This window comes from Ctenopharyngodon idella, chromosome 13 (assembly GCF_019924925.1).
Source record: "Ctenopharyngodon idella isolate HZGC_01 chromosome 13, HZGC01, whole genome shotgun sequence".
Lineage (NCBI taxonomy): Eukaryota > Metazoa > Chordata > Actinopteri > Cypriniformes > Xenocyprididae > Ctenopharyngodon > Ctenopharyngodon idella.
Window position 1 is genome coordinate 5616754 of NC_067232.1, and position 20494 is coordinate 5637247.

Consider the following 20494-nt stretch of genomic DNA (forward strand, 5'->3'; position numbering starts at 1 on the left):
ATAATCTCCAAATTATCAAATATGAGTCGATGATTCGTCTGTCTATAGTTGCCAGTACTATGAAGTACTTTATTAACAGGCTTCCATTCAGCACTTACAGCTGAAGGAAAGTCAAACACATCAAGAACAGCAGCTCAGAGTGAAACAGCAGTTTGTGAACTCAAGTGTCATATCTGTCCAGCCTCCATTGAGCGTCTCAATGGGTGTGTTCTAAATGAAAGCTGGTGGCTGTGTTTGTCTTAATCTGAAGTGTTGGGATGTGTTTGGCGTTGTGTGTGTGCTAATGTCTGGTGGGTTGGGGGGGAGGGGGGGGGGGGGGGGCTGTAAGGGTGGGATGGCCGAGTACAGGCAGAATTACATGGCTATAGTTGTTTACTTCAGCTGTGGTGTGTGTCTCTGGGGGAGATGGGAGGTGATGTTGGTTTCTGGAAGAATAGAGGCTCGGGGATGCTTCACAAAGATGTGTGTGTTTGTACGTGTGGGAGCAGAGGCTGAGACAGGGGCTGGTCAGACAATAGGGCCGAGGGGTTCTTGTATTGTCCCCCCATTGCCAGCTGTCTCTCAGCACAGTGGCCTGCTCTGGTGGATGCGCTGCTGAATAAATAATAGGAGCAACCCCGCCACTCGCCTGTAATGGCCATTCAGAGGCTGGGACTGGGGAGCGCACGCTCAGAGCCTTTGCACCTGTTCACCACTGTCCTGATGGTGCGACTCGCTGCTGCAGCCTTCTAAGACCTGAGCTGTTGTTCCTGTCTGCTTGTGTGTGGCCCCTGCCCTTTGTCTCACTTTGACTGAGACACTTCTAATGAAGTCACCTCCATTTTCTTTAAATATACACCATCTTTCAAAGTTTGGGGTCAGTCATTTTTTTTGGCATATATGCATTAAATAATATTACAAAAGATTTATTTTCATATACATGCTGTTCTTTTGAACTTTCTATTCATCACTGAGTCTTGAAACAAAAAATGGTTTCCACAAAATATATAAAGCAGCACAACTGTTGGGATGAGATCAGCATATTAGAATGATTTCCTGAAGGATCATGTGACACTGAAGACTGGAGTAATGATGCTGAAAATTCAGCTTTGCATCACAGGAATAAATAGCTTTTTAAAATATATTAAAATAGAAAATATTTTAAATATTTTAAAGTTATTTTAGTCATTTTAAACTCTAATAATATTTCAAAATATTACGGTTATTACTGTTTTTTTTTTTTTTATTAAATAAATGCAGTCTTGGTGAGAATAAGACTTCTTTCAAAAATATATATGAAAAAATCTAACTGACCCCAAACTTTTGAACGGTAGATATCATTAATGCAATGCTGGAAATCACTTTCTCTCAGAATATGTATTTTATTTTATTTTATTTTATTTTATTTTATTTTATTTTAAAATCTTCAGGGCAGTTGTTGTTTGTTGCCGCTTAGACTTCTACGGCATAACTGTCAACCCATTTTTGTTGATTTCTTTACTGAGAAACTCTTATTTTCTGTAGTAACTGACAGCATGCCACAGTCGATAGAGATTAACTTATATTTAACCCAGACTTTATTATCAGCCTTGTTGTAGTTGACAAAGCTGACAGTTTTGATTTATGATGCTCACAATGTTGACTGTGTGTTTTGAATACGAACTACATTTCAAATGCTCCCCGAGTTTCAGATGTTTGGAGCCTGTATGTATTATGCATGCTCCAGAGGCTACGGTAACATGTGTAAGTCACCCTGCGAGACCGTCCTGACTCTATGAATTAATTATGGCTATGATGACAGTCCCATCAGGCCGTTTGTGTGGGTTTAGGAAACTTGTTGATATTCGGCGTGGGCCGCTTCATGAATGGAATCGACCATTAAAATGGGACTAGTAAAATGGACAAGAAAGCTCCTCATGCCTTTGATCTTGTCTCGGCTTCAAAGGGTTGACAGAGAGCAGTGTTACTCTCACTGGAGAGTCCTGTAATCTATAGCGCGCACACACACGCGGACAGACGTATTGTCAGTGCGGCCCCTCACAATGGCACAGTGTAAAATAAACCAGCCTGCTCCTGGGGGACACGCCTTTCACTAAAGATCGTTCCCTGACCTCTGGCTGCTACGGCAACAGTTGGGAAGTTCTTCATTGTTGCGCTCGTCTCTTATTCTAAATGATTCATGGGTCAGGCTTTTCACAGCAAACCTCTGTTTCACGTGACCCGCTACGCTTACCTTCACTCGCATTATGAACTGTGTCTAATTGGCATGAAATGCACATTAAGTTCAATTATAAGTCTTAATGTGCTATGATGAACTTTTTCATATGTGTATTTGCTTTATGACATGCAAAGGTACGCTTGTGTCACCCATTATTTTAAATTCAGTTGACCTTTCGGGTGCGACTGCGGCCGCTGAGCATGACTGCAGGACTGCACATTACCCAGCAAATGCTGCAGCCCATTTAACGTGAACAACAGGCAAATTAGATTGCAAAGCGGATGGCCTGATTGGGCTCAATTGCTGATATTTGATTAACCGATCAAAGTTGCTGCCAGTTCCTCCAATAATCTCATTAATTTGCTGTGTTTTATGCAGGAAATACAATCAGAGGTGAAGGGCAGGTACATGGGATTCATCTCAGTACTGACACTGACAATACCATTATCTTTGACATTGTGATTTGGTGTATATTCCTACATAATACTGTTTAAAATGTTGGGGTCGTTAAGATATTTTTTTTTTATGTTTTTGAAAGAAGTCTCTTATGCTCACCAAGGCTGCATTTATTTGATCAAAAATACAGTAAAAACAGTAATATTGTGTAATTTTATTACAATTTAAAGTAACTGTTTTCTATTTGAATATATTTTAAAGTGTAATTTATTCCTGTGATCAAAGCTGAATTTTCAGCATCATTACTCCAGTCTTCAGTGTCACATGATCCTTCAGAAATCACTCTAATATGCTGATTCTGTTCTCAAATAACATTTATTATTATTATTATCAATCTTAAACAGTTGTGCTGCTTAATATTTTTGTGGAAACCTTGATACATTTTTTTTTTTTTATCTGATTCTTTGAAGAGTAGAAATTTCAAAGAGCAGCATTAATTTAAAATTTTGTAATTATCAATTTTAAGTTTGTCATTACGGTTGAAGCATGTAGTTTTTGCAGCACTAGTGGCAACAAACAGAATTGCAGTCTGAGTGGCCTGGCTTTATCTCGATGAATGGTATTTGGGGTCTGTTTGTCTAAGCAATAAAAAATAAGAGAGTGTTGTAAACCTTCTTTAATAACTGCAGTTCTCTTTGTAGTGCAAAACTACCTACTTTTACTATTTGAGGATGTTATTAGCTGCTCATGTTCATCTTCTGTTGTTCAGCAGATTCTGTTTATATACTGAGAATGCTACTCGTATTGATTCGCCTCTGTATGTGTGTTTGTTAGTTGGATAACTACTTTTCCCTCTCTTTCTCTCTCTCTCTCTCTCTCTCTCTCTCTCTCTCTCTCTCTCTCTCTCTCTCTCTCACACGCACACACACACACACACACACACAAGGTGTAACTCAGTTTCTCATACTCATGCTGAACCGTCAGACTATCTGTATCTGTAATTTAGTGCCATCTAGTGGCTGAAGTTGTTAACAGTGTAGAGTTGACTTCAACGTATGGCCAGATACAGTATGTACTTTGATTTGTCAAGAAAGATTCCTTTTAATTAAATGTTTCCTTTCTTTTACGAAGCTTATTATTATGTTAATTTTATATGTATTGTAATTTGTATTAATTTATTTTATTCATGGAGTTACATTATTGTGATATTGAGAAATATTATTATATGTACATAGTAATCCAATGTATTTACAATTACATACTTGTCTTATATCTTACAGTATATTAAATAACAACAAGCATTCATTCAGTAAAGATCATTTATCAGATTCAGTGTAGTGTGAATGAAAGCACTCTGTAGTCAGTCTGTGTTTAATAGACAGGGAGTTAAACCTTTGACACAGCTTTATGTATTTGCAGTGCTGTCACATATAGATTGCTGATGCTCATACTATCCTGTTACACATTCGAGTGTGTGTGTGATGTACATGTGTGTTGGCGGGATGGCCTCTCTGTACGGGCCCAGTGCGGCAGCTCTCTGCACCAGCTGGGGGGCTGGAGGAGCACCAGGAGGGCAAGCTGTGTGCAGCTGGCGGACTGAAATCTGTGCAGGCCTCATGGGAGCCTCCTGTCCCTGGGCACCCTCATCTCCCCCCCACCCCCCCACCCACCCAGCCGGCCTGACATCTCTCTGCTCTGTTGCCGCCCATTGTCTGATGCCTCCATCAAACAGGAGTCTGCAGCATGCATCTGCACTCACTTAAACAGACTAAACGGCCTTGAGGAAGTTTGGCTGCGGTACATGTCGTTTCATCCCTGTCTCTATTTGCATTATGTGTAGTAACTAAAAACGTGAATTTTGTCATTTGAGGAGAAAAATTTTTTTTTTTTCTGCAAACATGATTTCCAAACACACCTATCGCCCCCTCCTTAGCCTGACCTTGGACTGGGACAGCTGACCCTTAAATTGACAGAACAAAGTTTTGAAAAGTTTTTTTTACAGTGGGATCTCAGCTTATGAAAGGCTGACCAAAAGTTAATTTACCTTTGGGTAATGAGTGTTATTAGGGCTCAAAGCTTTTATTAAATGGTAGCAATAGCAATAAAATTAGACACCAATGTTTAATACTGAATGTAAAATAAATCCCCCAAATACATATTTTAAAAATGTGTTAATAATAATAATAATAATAATAATAAAAAGGAAAGGTGTATTATGTTGAATAAAAAACTTACATTCATATTTTTAAATTATTATTATAAAAATATAAAAAGTGTATTATGCTAAATAATCCCCCCACAATAATATTTAAAAAACTTAATAATTAATAATAATACAATACATTTTCCTAACAACATGGTATTGTTCTTTAGTTTAACTGTAGGCTGTTTGCAGTTGTCTGAATATATAAATTTGCGCTCACATGTGCTTCTTTCACAGTTTTAAAATGCAGCTCTTTCAAACAGAATCTATAACTGTTCTTATTTTGTTTTAGAATTTGTATTTTAATATCAAATGAGGTTACATGTTTGTGTATTACGTTTGTAAAATCAGTTGGTCAATGGAAACTGAATGATAATTGATTTTTAGACTCAAAATGAACTGTATGTTGTATATGATACATGTAGTTTAAGTACAGATGTTGAACAGTTGTTGGATGTGATATGTAGTATCCAGCAAGTCATTTATTACTTTTAAACGATCAACCTCCTTATTTCATCAGACCATAAACCCCTGGTGTTTACAGCCATACATATAGTCTCTGTTACACACATACTCTTAATAGTATCATGCAGCAGGGGTTTGTCAGGGTTATTCCATGTGCACATCCACACAGACACTCCTTCCTGCTGCGGTCTAATGACACTAATTCAGGTTAAGTGGATTGGCTTGAGTCAGCCCTGGATTGCATCTAAGTTGTCTGAGAGCCTCGTGTCGAGTCCATGGCTGCAGCGCCACTGGCTCACCCTGATGCCCTCCCTGAGGACGCACAGAGGACGCACGCACTAATGCCTGCGCTGGACGTCATACTAAAACATTGCTTTTATTGAAAAATTTAATTGAATTAATTACATAAGCTTAATATGATACATATTGATGATATAATAATAATCATTACTTGCTGAAAACCCTTTAAATAAGATTATAACCTTATTGTGGTGGCTGATGAAACGATGACTAGAAATTATACACTACCTTTCAAAAGTTTGGGGTCGGTAAGATTTGTTTATGCATCAGAAGTCCATTTGTTCATGAAAGAAGTCTATTATGCTCACCAAAGCTGCATTTATGTGATCATAAAATACATAAAATACAGAAATCTTTAGGGTTGGTGGATGTGGCCTCGTCATCTTTTCCATCATGCCTTTAAGGGATCACTTTGGTGTCACTGCAGGGTAGTATCCCCTTGTTTAAGTTTTTTTTTTTGGTTGTTGTGGCGGTGGTGAATCAGACGCCAATCTGTCTTGTTGTGTCTGGCTGTCTTAACAGGTGATATGACCTTAGTCTCTGTAAGGGGATCAGTGTTTAAGTCTTTGTCGACAATTCAGGCGAAAATACAGCAAATCCCCAGAGCTTCACTAAGTATTGTCACTTTTACTCCACTCCACCCCACCTTGGCTAAGCCCTGAAATTGCATTTGACAACTTCACAGCTGCATCGCCTTTCCAGTGGAGCTGATTAGCATGTCTGAGTCTGTCCTGGTGTTGGTCACGTTTGACCAAGTACAGTTACATAAGGAGCGGCTGAGTCATTTGAAAGTCACTGACATTGTCCAGATTGGTCTCTGTAAAAGTCTCTCGCTGTATTCTGGTCATTACTGTTCTTTCTCACCCATAGACTCATACTGAGACTGGTCTATGTGCCGATTACATTTGGTTCCAAACAGTAAATGGTTATTCAGTTATCCCAGGGCTTGATTTGAAAACTGTTGAAATCTGTTTTGTTATTTGAAGGTCACATTACAGCTGTAATGTCTTCATCATTTATTTATTACACCTTTCAAATGCTTTTTATGCAAAAATTTGGTGACACTTTATTTAAAGATGTAATTGTTACAGTGTAATTACCTTGTAATATGACTCTGGACCACAAAACCAGTCATAAGGGAAAATGTTTTGAAATTGAGATTCATGCATCATCTGAAAGCTGAATAAATAAGTTTTCCATTGATGTATGGTTTGTTAGGATAGGACAGTATTTGGCCGAGATGCAACTGTTTGGAAAATCTGGAATTTGAGGGTGCAAAAACATCAAAATATTGAGAAAATTGCCTTTAAAGTTGTCCAAATTAAGTCCTTAGCAATACATATCCACTTACAAAAATACATTTTTGTTATATTTATGGTATAATATGGTAAATATCTTCATGGAACATGATGTTTACTTAATATCCTAATGATTTTTGGCATAAAAGAAAAATCGATGATTTTGACCCATACAATGTATTGTTGGCTAATGCTACAAGTATACTTATGACTGTTTTTGTGGTCTAGAGTCACAAATAGTACTGACTAATAATTAATAACATGTATTTATTATATGGATAGGGTTTAGTTTTGGGTTAGTTGCTTGTAATTATGCAAAATTTACTGTTATTTCTATAGTAATGACTTTTGTTCAATATTTATTATAATTATAGAATTAATTCCATTATGAAAGTATTATATGATTTTTACTTTTTTTTTTATCATTTTAAAACTGTAAATCTTGACAGAGTATACTTATTATGTGTTTATTTTTAATATAATTAAATATATTAATTATATTAAAAATATAAAATTATTTATATTAAAATATATCATTATATTAAATATATAATTAATAATATTAATTCCATTATAAAATAATAATATCAGTATTATTTAATATTATTTTCTATATTTTTAAAATGATTTAAATCTTAACAAACTGTGAAATAATCAATCCATTTGAATATTTTTTTTAAAAAAAATTTTTAATGCAAATTATGACATAAGTTCTGCCACAATCAGTGTTTTTTGCCATTTAATAACTTTTTTCAGTAGTCCGAAAGTCCATGCTTAATATATGTGAGATGTGTGAAGAAAATAAAGGAAAATCAAGGTAAATAACTCTTAAGTTTTATATTTTTTATTGTCCAACCCAGTAAACATGTTCATGATGTGTCAGACAAATGACTGAATTCTCCAGTGATGTTTATGTCCACTGTCGGAAATTGTTAGTGGACAAATGAAACTAGTGAGTGCAAAAACTATGTTTTATGGGAGTTTATTTCCTGAAAGTCCACAGGGCTGAAAGTGGCCGTAGTTGAGTCATCAGTGTACCAAAGTGCTCACTGAATTCATTGTAGTCACATCACAGTTAACGACTTAACATCTGCAGCATAAAAGTGCTGCCTTGCTAACCATTAGACCATGGGGCAGTCTAAGAAGCAATACTTCTGACAATAGTTTCTCAGAGCAACTGTTTGTGCGAGTGTGTGTGTGTGAATGAGTCAGAGTGTGAGTGTGTCCATGCTGCGTCCGTCTCTGCCAAACTGACAAAGTGACTCCAGCCGCTCTCCTCCGGCAAGCTGCTGCGGTACATGGTGAACAAAACACACCAATCTCCATAAGCGGCCAGCTCTCCCTCCCGCGCATTCTCCATCCGTACTGCTGCACCACCTAATGCTGCCCACGTCTCGGACCACGTGCCGGTGCCCAGGCTGCGCTGTAGCGGCTGTGGGCGCTCGTGCCCAGGCGAGCTGGTGCCGCTTGGAGTGCCCGGCGTGTGCTGGAACGCGACAGCCCGCTGGTCCCAGGGCACCCATCACATGCCCATCTTTAAGCCATCTGCAAAGTAGAGCAGTTCCCGCCAAAGCATTAAATTAAATCCTTGTTTGGGCTGATTAACAAATGGCCTTGTTTTTTTGTGTTCCGTGGGCTTGTTTTTTCCTCCTGTCCTGCTGAAGCTCCATCACGTCGGAACGAGCGTGGCAGAGGCAGCGAGCCTTCGGGAAGTCTCAGGAGTGGCTCGGATGTTTTGGGGGGAAGTTTGCTCAGGATCGCGTCTGTCTCGAAAGTGGCCCGTCCAATTCTCCGTCCCACAGCCATCAGGCTGTCACAGACCACAGACAAATGAACAATTAATCTGGGCTTGTAATTGAATGGCACCCAGTATGATATTTTAATTGTTCAATTGGAGCTGTTTGGATTCAGAACTTAATTGGAATGGGGCAGGAGGGACTTTGGATGTCCTGTTGCATATTTGCCGGCGATCGCTCAGGTATTACCTGCAAGCTTTTTGGTCTGAGAAAGTGTATCGTTATGCAGATTCTTAGGCTCTAACCAAGCGTATTCATTGAACAATCAACCGAAGTGGTCAACCACTAATCTGAACATCTAAGGTGTTCACGACCCTGGTGCTTGGTAATAATGGTAACCAATAGGACTGTTCACTTTGACCAAATGCTCTGGAAACTTGAGGGTAGAAGCATCACCAGCGCCTGCCAGACCAACTGTCCGCCTACTGTTTTGGATCTAAAGAAACAAATTTCACGATTGAGAAGCCAGTAAAAATGGTTTGATGAAACAGCACTGGCTGGATTTGAGCGACATTTGCTTTTAGTCACGCAGCCCCTTCTGTTCAACCCCTGGCTCTGTCAGCGGCACAGTGATTGTACTCTACGCTGGTTAACAAGACACCATGGCTGATCCAGGATCAGATCATTGATTAAACTCTTTGCTTTGCGTTTGTCCATAACTGATCCATCAATAATAGGAATAATGTTGTGTGTGACAGTTTATGCTCACTTTAGAGAAGACGAAAGTGTTTTTTTTTTTTTTTACATTATTATATTACTTTTAAATTCTTATCTATTATTATTTTGAAGCTTTTGCTACTTTTTATTATCAGAAAAAGACAATTAAAATGGGGTGAGAGGAGGGTGAAATGCAATCAGGCTTGATTTAAACCTACGTTTCCCATATGAGTACCACACCTTGCCTTTCTAATTAATAAATATGAAGCTGAATCTTTGAAAAATCAACAAGCCCTCTTACTAAAGTTTTATCTGTAGAGAAAATACTATGTTCAAAGACAGATATATTTATGTACAATCACTTTGACGACCATCTATGCGCCGACTCACAGCCCACTTTTATCCTTCATCCCTTTTCCCTTCTTTATTTGTACCTTTTGATTGGAAGGCGGATGCCTCTGTTCAGCTGTTCCCTCCTACCCAGCGATTCCTCTTCCTCATTGAGGCATACCGGCAAAGACCTCCGTCTCCTCAAATTAACATGAGCAGGTGTTTTTCTCTGATGTGTTAATTAGGAGAAGCTGGTGTCATTATGCTTTAAGTGGATGTTACAAATAGAACATGTTGTTTATTTTCTCTTCTGCTGAAAAAAAGTGATCAGAGCTGTCACGAGGCTCATGTGTCACTTAGAGAAGATCGTGGCTAATTACCAGGAGTTCAGAATCAGAAAGTACATGTCTGCGGATTCTCCTGCGTCTGCGCTTCAACAAATACCAGATTGTCGATCTTAATAAATACAATCAGCAAGAACAGATTTAAACAGTTGAGTCCTGAGGTTAGATTCAGCATACTTTTTTGGATTGCAAAGCTTTTTGGCTTAAATAAAAACAAAAGTAGGACGTGTTTCTGTTTTGATATCCACAAATTTACTTAATTTTAAAAATTGTGCTATTATTTGAAAGGACAATGGTGAAGACATGCTGAATACATGCTGAAGAAAAATCGAAAGATTTTCTAGACCAAAAACAGATCTATAGGATCATTAAATTAATGATTTATTAATTATTTGTTAATAATGACTAAAGGATTATTTCATAAATCCGTCATCATTTACTCTCTTTTTCTGTGAAAAACTTCAACTTTGCTCAACTACTGTAATGCTTGGAATATATCGTGTACATGTTATATGGACTACTTTTATGAAAAGTTTTGAACAACACAAGGAACAAAATGATGACAGAATAGTCATTTTGTGGTATAAATGCACTATATGTTATGACATTTTCGGTAACACTTTATTTCAGTGGTCCACTTTAGACATTTTACTAACTATAAGTAACTTTGCAACTTCATGTTAACTAGCAGTCATTAGAGTATTGGTAGACTGGCCCACCAACAGACATGCTGACTAAAAGTGACTTTGCAACTACATGTCAACCTACTGTATTTTACTAACCCTAAACCTAACAACTAACCCTAACCTAAGAGTCTACTAACACTAATGAGAGTAAGTTGACATATAGTTGCAAAGTTATATGTAGTTAGTAGAATGTCTAAAGTGGACCATCAAAATAAAATTTTCTTGTGTCCCTTTGTGTTTACCACATGGTGCGATTGACATATAATGGACAAAATGAAATTTATTTGTATTGCATAAATATTACTTTTCAGGAAATATCAATTGAACATGAACTTTCCATTGTTAAATGTACAAAATTGCAAATGAACAAGTCTGTTTGGTTCCAGCATCCAGCATTCATCACTCAGCAGGCAGATGTTATGTGCATTATCACTCTTGAAGCCTGTTATTGGACCGTGTGTGCGTGCGGCTTTGCCCCCTGCGTGGTGATGCTGACACCCTTGTAATCCTGCTGTTTATTATTAGATAGCACAGGCTGTTGCACCAGAAGTTTTGCATGATAATATGGCATGACCAGCTGCTCAGCAGATGTTGTTTTTTGCGGCTTTAGCATAGAAAGGTTAAAGGTGTCTCTGCTGCCCCCTGTGAGGATTCTCTGACCCCCTGCGTAGTGCGTTTCTGCACACGTTTTATTGTAAGCTGACCTGGTGCCACTGGCCTTAGTTTGGGTTGTTCTAACACCTGCCCTCGGATTTAGGCAGATGATGCAGTAGCTGACAGCTGGACTAGCAGTGGTAAACATGTTAACATTTTAATCCTGTGATTAGTCATATGCAAAGTCAAAATTAAGTCAATTCAAGCGCTGTCTAATCCTGTTCATTCTGTGTGTTTGGGATATTAATCTTGTGATATTAATATCCCAATGTCATAATGTCATTTTTTTTTTCCAATTTTATATAAAGAAAAGAAAGTGTGAATGTGAGGTTGAGTTTTTAGTGTGCCTGTTTTTGCATAAGTAGTTTGAGGTCATGTGTTTTACTGTTTGTCATTTAAATGTACATTTATTTTTTTCCCCAGGTGAATATATTAAGAATTGGAGACCTCGCTACTTCCTGCTAAAAACCGATGGGTCCTTTATTGGATACAAGGAGAAGCCACAGGATGCCGATCTTCCCTACCCTCTCAATAACTTCTCTGTTGCAAGTAAGCGATGCCTTAAAAGCAAAACAAGCAAGATTTTGTTCATTTTTTTTTTTTTTTTTTTAATCTTTTGTGAACCACTGAGAGGTAAATCTCCATGAATTAGCAAAAGAGTGGATTCATTGACCTGTATTACATCTAAAATTATATCCATATACTAATGTGACAGTCTTTGCTAAAAATTGCTAGCGCAGATTCCCACAATGTGGTTTTGAATGGTCTATTGTAGTGGTAATTTCTCATTTTATTTTTCATGAAGTCAAATTATAATGTTGGTCCTAATTTTAAATTCTCTCTGACAGTTAGAATAAAACATGTGCCAGTCAAACTTCTTCTTAAGTTTGAGTTTTTTTAAATGTTTTTTTGGGGGCAGTGGAATAAAAGCATCAAAAGCAGTGACTTATTTCCTCTGAAACGCAACTCAATCTCTAGCGCGCTACGTTGTGGATTTCCTGCTTTCAGCGCTGGTTTCTGGACACGTGCTACGAGCGGCTCCCAAACCCTTCATCCGTCAAAAGGCCCGGCCAGGTTTTAATCTAAAGGCTGGAGGAGCGAGGGGTGGCCATACATCCGGCCTGGGCCGCTTGGCAGTAGGAGAGGATTGCCACATCTGTTGCAGAAAGCTGGGAGACCAGGTGGTGCTGGGAGGCTGATAGCCTAATGCACTCTCTGAAATGGCATCGCTCTCACCCCCTGTGCAATGAGCTGCCACCAGACAGCCTTCCTCCGGACCGCTCTCACCGAGTCCTGTACACAGCCTGACCAGCCCTGCATCTGCTCCCTAGTACACCACACTCCATATTGACCAATTTGTCTTTTTTAACAATGATTGCAGCATATGACAAATCGCTTTGCACAGTGAAATCCACCAATTTGGAAATGCGGCCTTATGAGTACAGCTAGATTTTTTGAAGGAAGAACAAGACATTTTTACATCTACATAAACATTAGAAGATTAATTACATGATGCTCTTGATCTGTTAATTTATTCAAAAATCCATTCAAATGCAGTCATACATACAGTGACTTGTACACACATATTTCTGAATTAAATGTTATGTTAATATTATACATACATATATATATATATATATATATATAAACACACACACACACATCAAAGAATCATAAATAAATAAAATATTAAGCAGCACAACAGTCTTCGACACTGATACTTTGAAATGTTTAATGAAATTAGAATGATTTCTGAAGGATCATGTGACACTGAAGAGTAATGATGCTGAAAATTCAGCTTTGGCATCACAGGAATTAATTACATTTTAAAATATATTAAATGCAGCCATGGTAAGCGTTAAAGACTTCTTTAAAACCTTTTAAACCTCTGAACAGTACTTTACAATATCTATATTCAAGTGTAAAGAAAATATAAAACTTTTGTTAAAAATGGTATAAAAGTTTTTGAAAACAAACTTAAATACAAAGAGTACAAAGATGTTTAAAGTGGATTTTAAAAGATTTTTTGGAAACTTTTAATTGTTTTTACCCCGGAATTCCCTTAAAAGCCAATTCTCACTAACAGCTATGGAGCTGACTGCCATATTTTGTCTCCTGATGTTTTTTGTGCTTTGGCACCCTCTCAACCTTATTTTGGACTTGAAAAAACCTTTAAGAGATGTTGTATGGTGCGAGCAGCGGAAGTCGCAGCTTCTGGGCTGTTTAATTGGCATGCTAGCTTTCCTTAGCGACTCTTACTTGAAGCAGTATTCGTCATCTGTGATCTAATGTGGCAAAGCAAACAATACTGTCAGATTTGCCTCCTTTCTTCCTGAGGTGTCACATTCTGGCTGCTGTGACCTTGTTTTTCTGCACTCTGCATGGGACTCAATATTCTCTCTACTGCCCAGGTAGACGCTCTGTACAGTGCGTGGCTTCGTGACCTTAGCGATGTCGTCATTAACCTTCCAGTCTAAATTTAGGCCCTGCCGTCATTCAGAGGTGGCTGAAATTGGCCAGCTGAGGGCCCTCATTATGGGACTGGCAGCCCAGGCTGCTGTTGCGTTTCACCTGTCGTCTGGGCATTGTCCCCAAAATCTGCAGCGGCGATGAGCCCAGTCTGGACGTCACCTCTGTTCCCTGCTACTTTCATAAAGTACCCGAGAAGTGCATTATTTCCCTCTGACTGAGCAGTGGCTGATGTGGCAGAGCTAAGTGCTGTATATGAAATGTTGCGCCACATTCCAGCAAATGTACCTCTCGCTCGTTCATCTCACCGTTGCACTCTCCCACCCGCTGCCTCCTCTCTGCTAATGGCCATTTGTTTTACATTGGACTCGCTGCTTCCCCTCTGTTTATCAAATAAAAAACTCTGACAATGGCAAACACTCGCAGCCGGAGTGTTAGGAAATGGGCTGAGTTTACTCTAGAATTCAGGTCAGCTTTCTCCCTGCCTGTGATTTAAGTCTATATTTATTTAGTGTGTTTTTTTTTTTTTTTGTATTGGAAAACATGACATTTAAAGTGGCTACATTTTCTTTTGGTCTGTCATTCCAGAATGCCAGCTGATGAAAACAGAACGACCAAAGCCGAACACTTTTATTATTAGATGTCTACAATGGACTACAGTCATAGAGAGGACCTTCCATGTGGACACGCCAGAGGAGAGGTGAGAACGGTCTCTGATGTAGAAAACACAACTATTAACAGCATCAATTTAGAGATAATTACAGTATCCATATACATTCATTTCGTTCGTTGTATTTATAATTTGCTTTAATTTTCCAGTAATTAATCATTGTCAGTAATCCTCCAAAGTGGTTTTCAACTGGTTTTGCCATGGGACCCAGATTTTCCCATGGTTTTTAAGCCACGACCAACATTTTTAGGAATTTGAATCAAGCGAATTTATTTCCAAAAAATGATTAACAGTAAGTACCGCCCCACTTTACTTAACATGCACATAAATTGTAATAATTTCACTAACACTGATAAATAAACAGTATTTTAGGGTAAGGCTATTAAATAGCAGTCCCAAACTAGTTAGTAAGTTGAGCCACCACAGTCATCAAAAATATGGAATTGGTGGAGTTTTGGGTTAAGGCTACAGAAAATACAGTTGCCATGGTAAATACACAATTCTAACATGAACTGTTAATAATACAAATGGACACTGGTCCTGATGAATAGAATGAAAATCATACCTGCATGCTAATCCTTCCCAGCTAACAAACAATGTACTATTTATGTAATTTATTGTTACTTTTTGAAACTACGACGTTTTGCATGCTCTTAATTTTGACTGCAAAAATGCATTCTGTGTGAACTGGCCCTAACAAGGTATGAAAATAATGTTGACACTGACATATAGCCTGACATCATTCTTGTCTGACAGCAGATACTGAATCGGAACAACGCGAGAAGCAGGTCAGTGGAGCAGAATAACCCCCTGCAAGGTCTAGAGACGTGTTTTTAAAAGTTTAACTTCTTTTAACTTGAGTGGCTTGTTTTCAGAACACTGTGTCATGCGCGAGACTCTGCAAAAGATGCGAGCGCAATGGTCAAACATGTCCATCTAGCGCGTTTACATAGAAAAACAACGGAAATGTAGTGCAGTGGAATAGAAATGCGTTCTGTCTGGCAGAAGAGCAAAGTCTTTGTAGAACAGTCAACAGCTTTCATGCACGTCTTTCAAAATAAAAGTTTCACATCAGAAAACATTTAGAAAAAAGTTTTTGTTGTTGTTGTTTCTTTGACTACATACTCTGACCCACTTTTGGGTCACGACCCACCAGTTGAGAAACAGTGCCTTAAATGATTCGTCATATTTTTAATTTTGTGATATTGATCAGTGACTTTAGGCTGACAGACTGTAGTCCAGTCCTCTTTTAGTTTCTTCTTCATTTGATGTACAAAGAAACCACATAACAACTTTTAGGAGGCTTAGGTTTTTCTTTCCAAATATAGTTAAATCTATGTAATTTTAACATCATTCAACTATACTTTCTAGGATTTGTTTTTCCACATGTCCAAAAAGCTGAGAAACATTTGCCTATTATTATTGTCAGTATCCTTTTCACTCTGAGCAGACCGTATAAGAGTGTTTGAAATAGACTGATAGAAATTGTTAAAATGCAAAGCATCTAATAATGCAAAAGATATGAACAGACACTAAGCCATTTATTCATGCACTCCTAACTTGTCTGTCTATCACAGACATCATTGCAGTCCAATGCGCACTTTGTTTACCCCACACACACACAGCTCTGAACAGGAGTGGGACATGGCGTACTGGCAGAGGCCCAGAAACTGCAGGCCTACATGTGAGGAGGAGAGATGTGGCGGCAGCTGGCATAACGCCAGACTGTATTCAAAGCCTTTATCTCTCATTAGCAAAAACCGCTCATTATACACCAAACCACTCCACACCCATTCATCCACACGACCTTGAGAGGGTGCGTGGGGCCCTACGTATATGTTACTGTGTTAACCCAAAGGATCTTAAATTTGCCTTGGGCTTTCAAATGCACCACGATTGGAATGTAACATCCACCATGGGGTTTGCAGCTTCCACTGAAAAAAAAAAAAAAAGTGCCAGAATATGAATGGAAATCCATACATTATGTTGATAATGAATATTTCTCTTATTCTTTTTGAGGGGTTTCCACTAACCTATGGGAATGCACAAGAGTGCAAGTTTTCAGATTCTGCCTGGTAGGATTGGATCAATACCAAAATTTTTGCTTTTGCACGATACCATCCTCTGGTACCGCTGTATCAATATTAAATCAGTACCTCATGAAAAACCTTGGCCTGCTGATGAAATAAATCTGTGGCTGGTAAAATTCAATAATTCTGTGTTCTATATATATATATATATATATATATATATTTCGGTAAGATTTTGTTTTTGAAAAAAGTCTCTTATGCTTTTAATATGTTTTAAAATTAGATTTAGTCCTTGTAATGACAAAGCTGAATTTTCAGCATCATTACTCCAGTCTTTAGTGTCACACGATCCTTCAAAAATCATTCTAAAATGCTGATGTCCTGCTACAGTTGCGCTGCTTAATATTTTTGTGAAAAAAGTCGTCTTCTTTTTTTCAGAATTCAGTAGAAAGTTGAAAAGAATTGAATTTATTTGAAATATAAATGTTTTGTAACAAGGCTTTACTGTCACTTTTGATCAATTTAATGCATACTTGCTGTATATTTCTTAAAAAAAAAACATCTTACTGATCCACTTTTAAACGATAGCATATGTGCATATATCTGCATATCAGTGTTTCCTATAAAAGGCAATTCTTGTAAATGAGAAGTGCCTCTAAACTCCTCTAAATAGACCAGCATAACTAGTCTGGGCAGGGTGGGAGAGATAACCACCTTAAACTGGGTTAAGCTGTTTTTCCAGCACGGCAAACTGCCAAAATGTGCTGAATAGTGGCACGTTGTTGTTCAAGCCAAGTTCCAAGATTTGCTAAATTGCAATATTATTATGTACCACTGTAAATCTGTAGCACTGCGGTACAGAGTACCAGTAGACAACGCATCCGTACTCTCTGGTTCAGTCCAGTGCTGTGAAACAGTGAGAAACTGCTAGCTTCGCTCAAATGAATCCATCATTATTAAACTAACACATGCTCAAAAACATGAATGCACCACTGATTCTTCACAACAGATGTTGTGCTGCACGACAAATGAAAACTCAATGGAGGGAGACACTCGTTCGCAGAGAGGGGCGGCTTCCCCACTCATATTAGATTATACTGTCAGCTAGTGAGAATGGCCTTGTGATTTAATCAGATGGTCCGGCCTAATGTCTTCAACAAAGTAAAAAAGTCTAGTTTACATTTATAACTGAACTACATGTTTGTTTAGTGTGTCTCAAGAGTATTCTTGAAGTATGAAGCTATGCTTTTTAAATGGCTTTCTACTTAGAAACATGGGTTTTGTGTGTGCTTCCAAAGGGATGAGTGGGCAGAGGCGATCCAGATGGTGGCAGATAAACTCCAAAGACAGGAAGAGGAACGTATCCAGTGTAGTCCCACCTCACAGATAGACAACATGGGAGAGGAGGAGATGGACACGTCTATCAGCCACCATAAACGCAAGGTGCCTTCAAATACAAATTTTGATGTTTGCTGGGAACATCATTAACCTAAAACATTGGGAAGCTGAAAGACAGAAAAAGTAAAATTAAGGCTTAGAGTTTGGATGCTGAGCCTTTTATGTCACATACTTTTCACACAATGAACTAAGCAGCAAAGATGTTCACTCCAAACCTATTTATCAACATGATCTGTATAAGAGAAACATAAAATGAAATGAAACAGACTTCTCAACCATTGTTTGAATCCACATGTTTTAAGCAGTTTATGGCTGTTTGACCATTGTTAAAGTTATCAATTGCACATAATGGCACGATTTATACAGGAAATGCTTAATATAGTAGCCTAGAAATCCATTTTCTTTCTGGAGCTGCAGAAGAAGCGCTGTCAGTGTAAAAGCTCAATGCATGCCTACAGCTGAAGTTACGCTGCAGCCCGCAGATTCAGGATATAATGTATGAAACAGACCTTACGACTCAGAAAATTATGAAACTCTCTCTCAATATTGTGTTTTTAGGCAGTGTATTTCTGGGAATTTCATCATTTTTAACAGCAAGCTAATGTACAAACATGTCAGTGTGTTGGTGGCAGTGGAGTCTCTGAGCAGCAGGATTACATCCTCACAGCAGATATAGAGATGTGGACGTATTCTGATTGAGTTACATTAACAAAATAGAAATGTAGACCCTAATTATATGCATTGAATTTCAGTATGTCTGACAATTTATTGCTTGTTCTTTTTTTGCAGACAATGAATGACTTTGACTACTTAAAATTATTGGGAAAAGGCACTTTTGGAAAAGTCATTCTCGTAAGGGAGAAGGCCAGCGGGAAATATTATGCAATGAAAATTTTAAAGAAAGAGGTTATTATAGCAAAGGTAAGATTCATCAGGGATATTTTGCGAATGAATTATATTTGAAAATGAATTTTGATCTTTTAATGTTTCAAATAAGGCATTTTGTATTGTGTGAGTTAGGTTAATGACATTTTTTACAGTTATAAAAGTGTAATTTTAATCCCATGCTTTGTAATTCAATCTCATTATACCCAGGACTCAAAATAATGTCTTCACTGTGCACATGTGCTGTTAGCAAATACGGTTTATCTTGAGAAAACACAATTCACAAGCCACCTTCTTTTTCTTCCCGTAGGATGAAGTGGCCCACACGCTCACAGAAAGCAGAGTACTAAAAAACACGAGACATCCTTTTTTAACCGTGAGTGTACATTTTATAATGAACTATCATTCAGAGTGGATTTACAGAGACCTTAAAGCTTCACAATGCTTTTGTATATATGATTGGCTTTTCCCTGGAGCCTCATTATAATGTAGAGAATAAACTGTAATAAATTAACGGCCTAAATGTAGCTGTGCATCTGTTGAGAACTCGCCAGTGAGAGGTAATTTTCTGACACTCCAGATGCTGTTGTATGCCACGCAACATACACAGCAGGTTTAGCAAAAACAATTTACTACTGTCACTCAAGCTGGTGTTCCTTCGTAAACTTCACCTTCCCTCAAAGTTAGCATCAAGGCCTACGAGAAAGAGCAAAGCTCTTCAAAACGCTTCTTTCATTTTCTCTCGAGACAAACACTTCTCTCACTGCATACATTTTGATGAGTATCTCCCACGTTGCGTTTGTTTTAGTTTTGTGGGATTTTTGCCTTTTGTTTTTCTTCTAATGGCGTATTCACCTGCTGTTTCAGTCTTTGAAGTACTCGTTCCAAACAAAAGACCGCCTATGCTTCGTGATGGAGTATGTCAATGGAGGAGAGGTACGTGTGTGTCTGCACTTGTTTGTTTGTATGTCTCTCTTATCATCTGTGTTGGCAGACAGTCCATTTCTGTAGTAATGCTGTCATTAATATCTGCTTACTTGTGCGGCTGTGGTGAGCTAAAAATGTTATTGGTTATCAGAGAAAAGTTAAGTGCAAGAGAGAAGTGCATCATGATATCTTGTGATACTTCCACAGTTTGAAGAGACATCATTTGGGAAAATTGTAACAAATATCAAATTATCAACCAATATTATTAACAACCGATAACAATTATATTTTCGATATGCAAAACCGAATTTTGTCTTATTTCTGTTTTTTTTTTACACAATATTATTATTATTGTATTTATACACATTTGTTTTGAAATCTAAATGGTTTAAAACATACAATTAATATTTAATAATATCAACAAATTATTATTATTATCATTATTTTATGCAAAGTTTTTTGCAATCTAAATGGTTAGAAATGTATTATTGTTATTATTGTTTTACGCACATTTGTTTTTCAACTTTAATGGATAAAAACAAAATTAATATTTAATCAAAAGCAACAATATTGTTATTTTATTATTTATTCCATTATTTTATGCAAAGTTGTTATGGGATTTAAGTGATTAGTGTATCATTATTATTATTAGTAGTAGTAGTAGTAGTCCTTTTTATTCCTTATTATTTTGCTATTTAATATTTAATCTTTGTTTTGGCCTAGGTGTAACTTAAAATTCTTCACGTTTCTTACTTGTATAGGAATGGCTGTTACATAAAGTAATTATTA

At 37.6% G+C, this 20494-nt stretch overlaps 2 protein-coding genes across 8 annotated transcripts in view; one reads left to right on the plus strand and one right to left on the minus strand.

The window, feature by feature from the left end:
• The window catches only part of rsrp1 (arginine/serine-rich protein 1), a 209980-nt gene extending 207138 nt beyond the window's left edge, over positions 1-2842 (minus strand). The window contains exon 1 of the transcript XR_007933321.1: positions 2828-2842. The gene's annotated coding sequence lies outside the window, so the exon portion shown is untranslated. The remainder of the gene's footprint in view (positions 1-2827) is intronic.
• Positions 1-20494, plus strand: part of akt3a (v-akt murine thymoma viral oncogene homolog 3a) — a 99363-nt gene that overhangs the window by 61003 nt on the left and 17866 nt on the right. For 6 of the 7 annotated variants that reach the window (XM_051917906.1, XM_051917904.1, XM_051917903.1 and 3 more), the window contains 6 exons: positions 11750-11875; positions 14384-14495; positions 17794-17938; positions 18683-18814; positions 19089-19154; positions 19646-19714. In XM_051917906.1, the coding sequence (XP_051773866.1) occupies positions 11750-11875; positions 14384-14495; positions 17794-17938; positions 18683-18814; positions 19089-19154; positions 19646-19714 (650 nt within the window). Of the gene's footprint in view, positions 1-11749; positions 11876-14383; positions 14496-15224; positions 15254-17793; positions 17939-18682; positions 18815-19088; positions 19155-19645; positions 19715-20494 lie in introns of those variants that run through there. The other variant, XM_051917909.1, reaches the window with a different exon arrangement.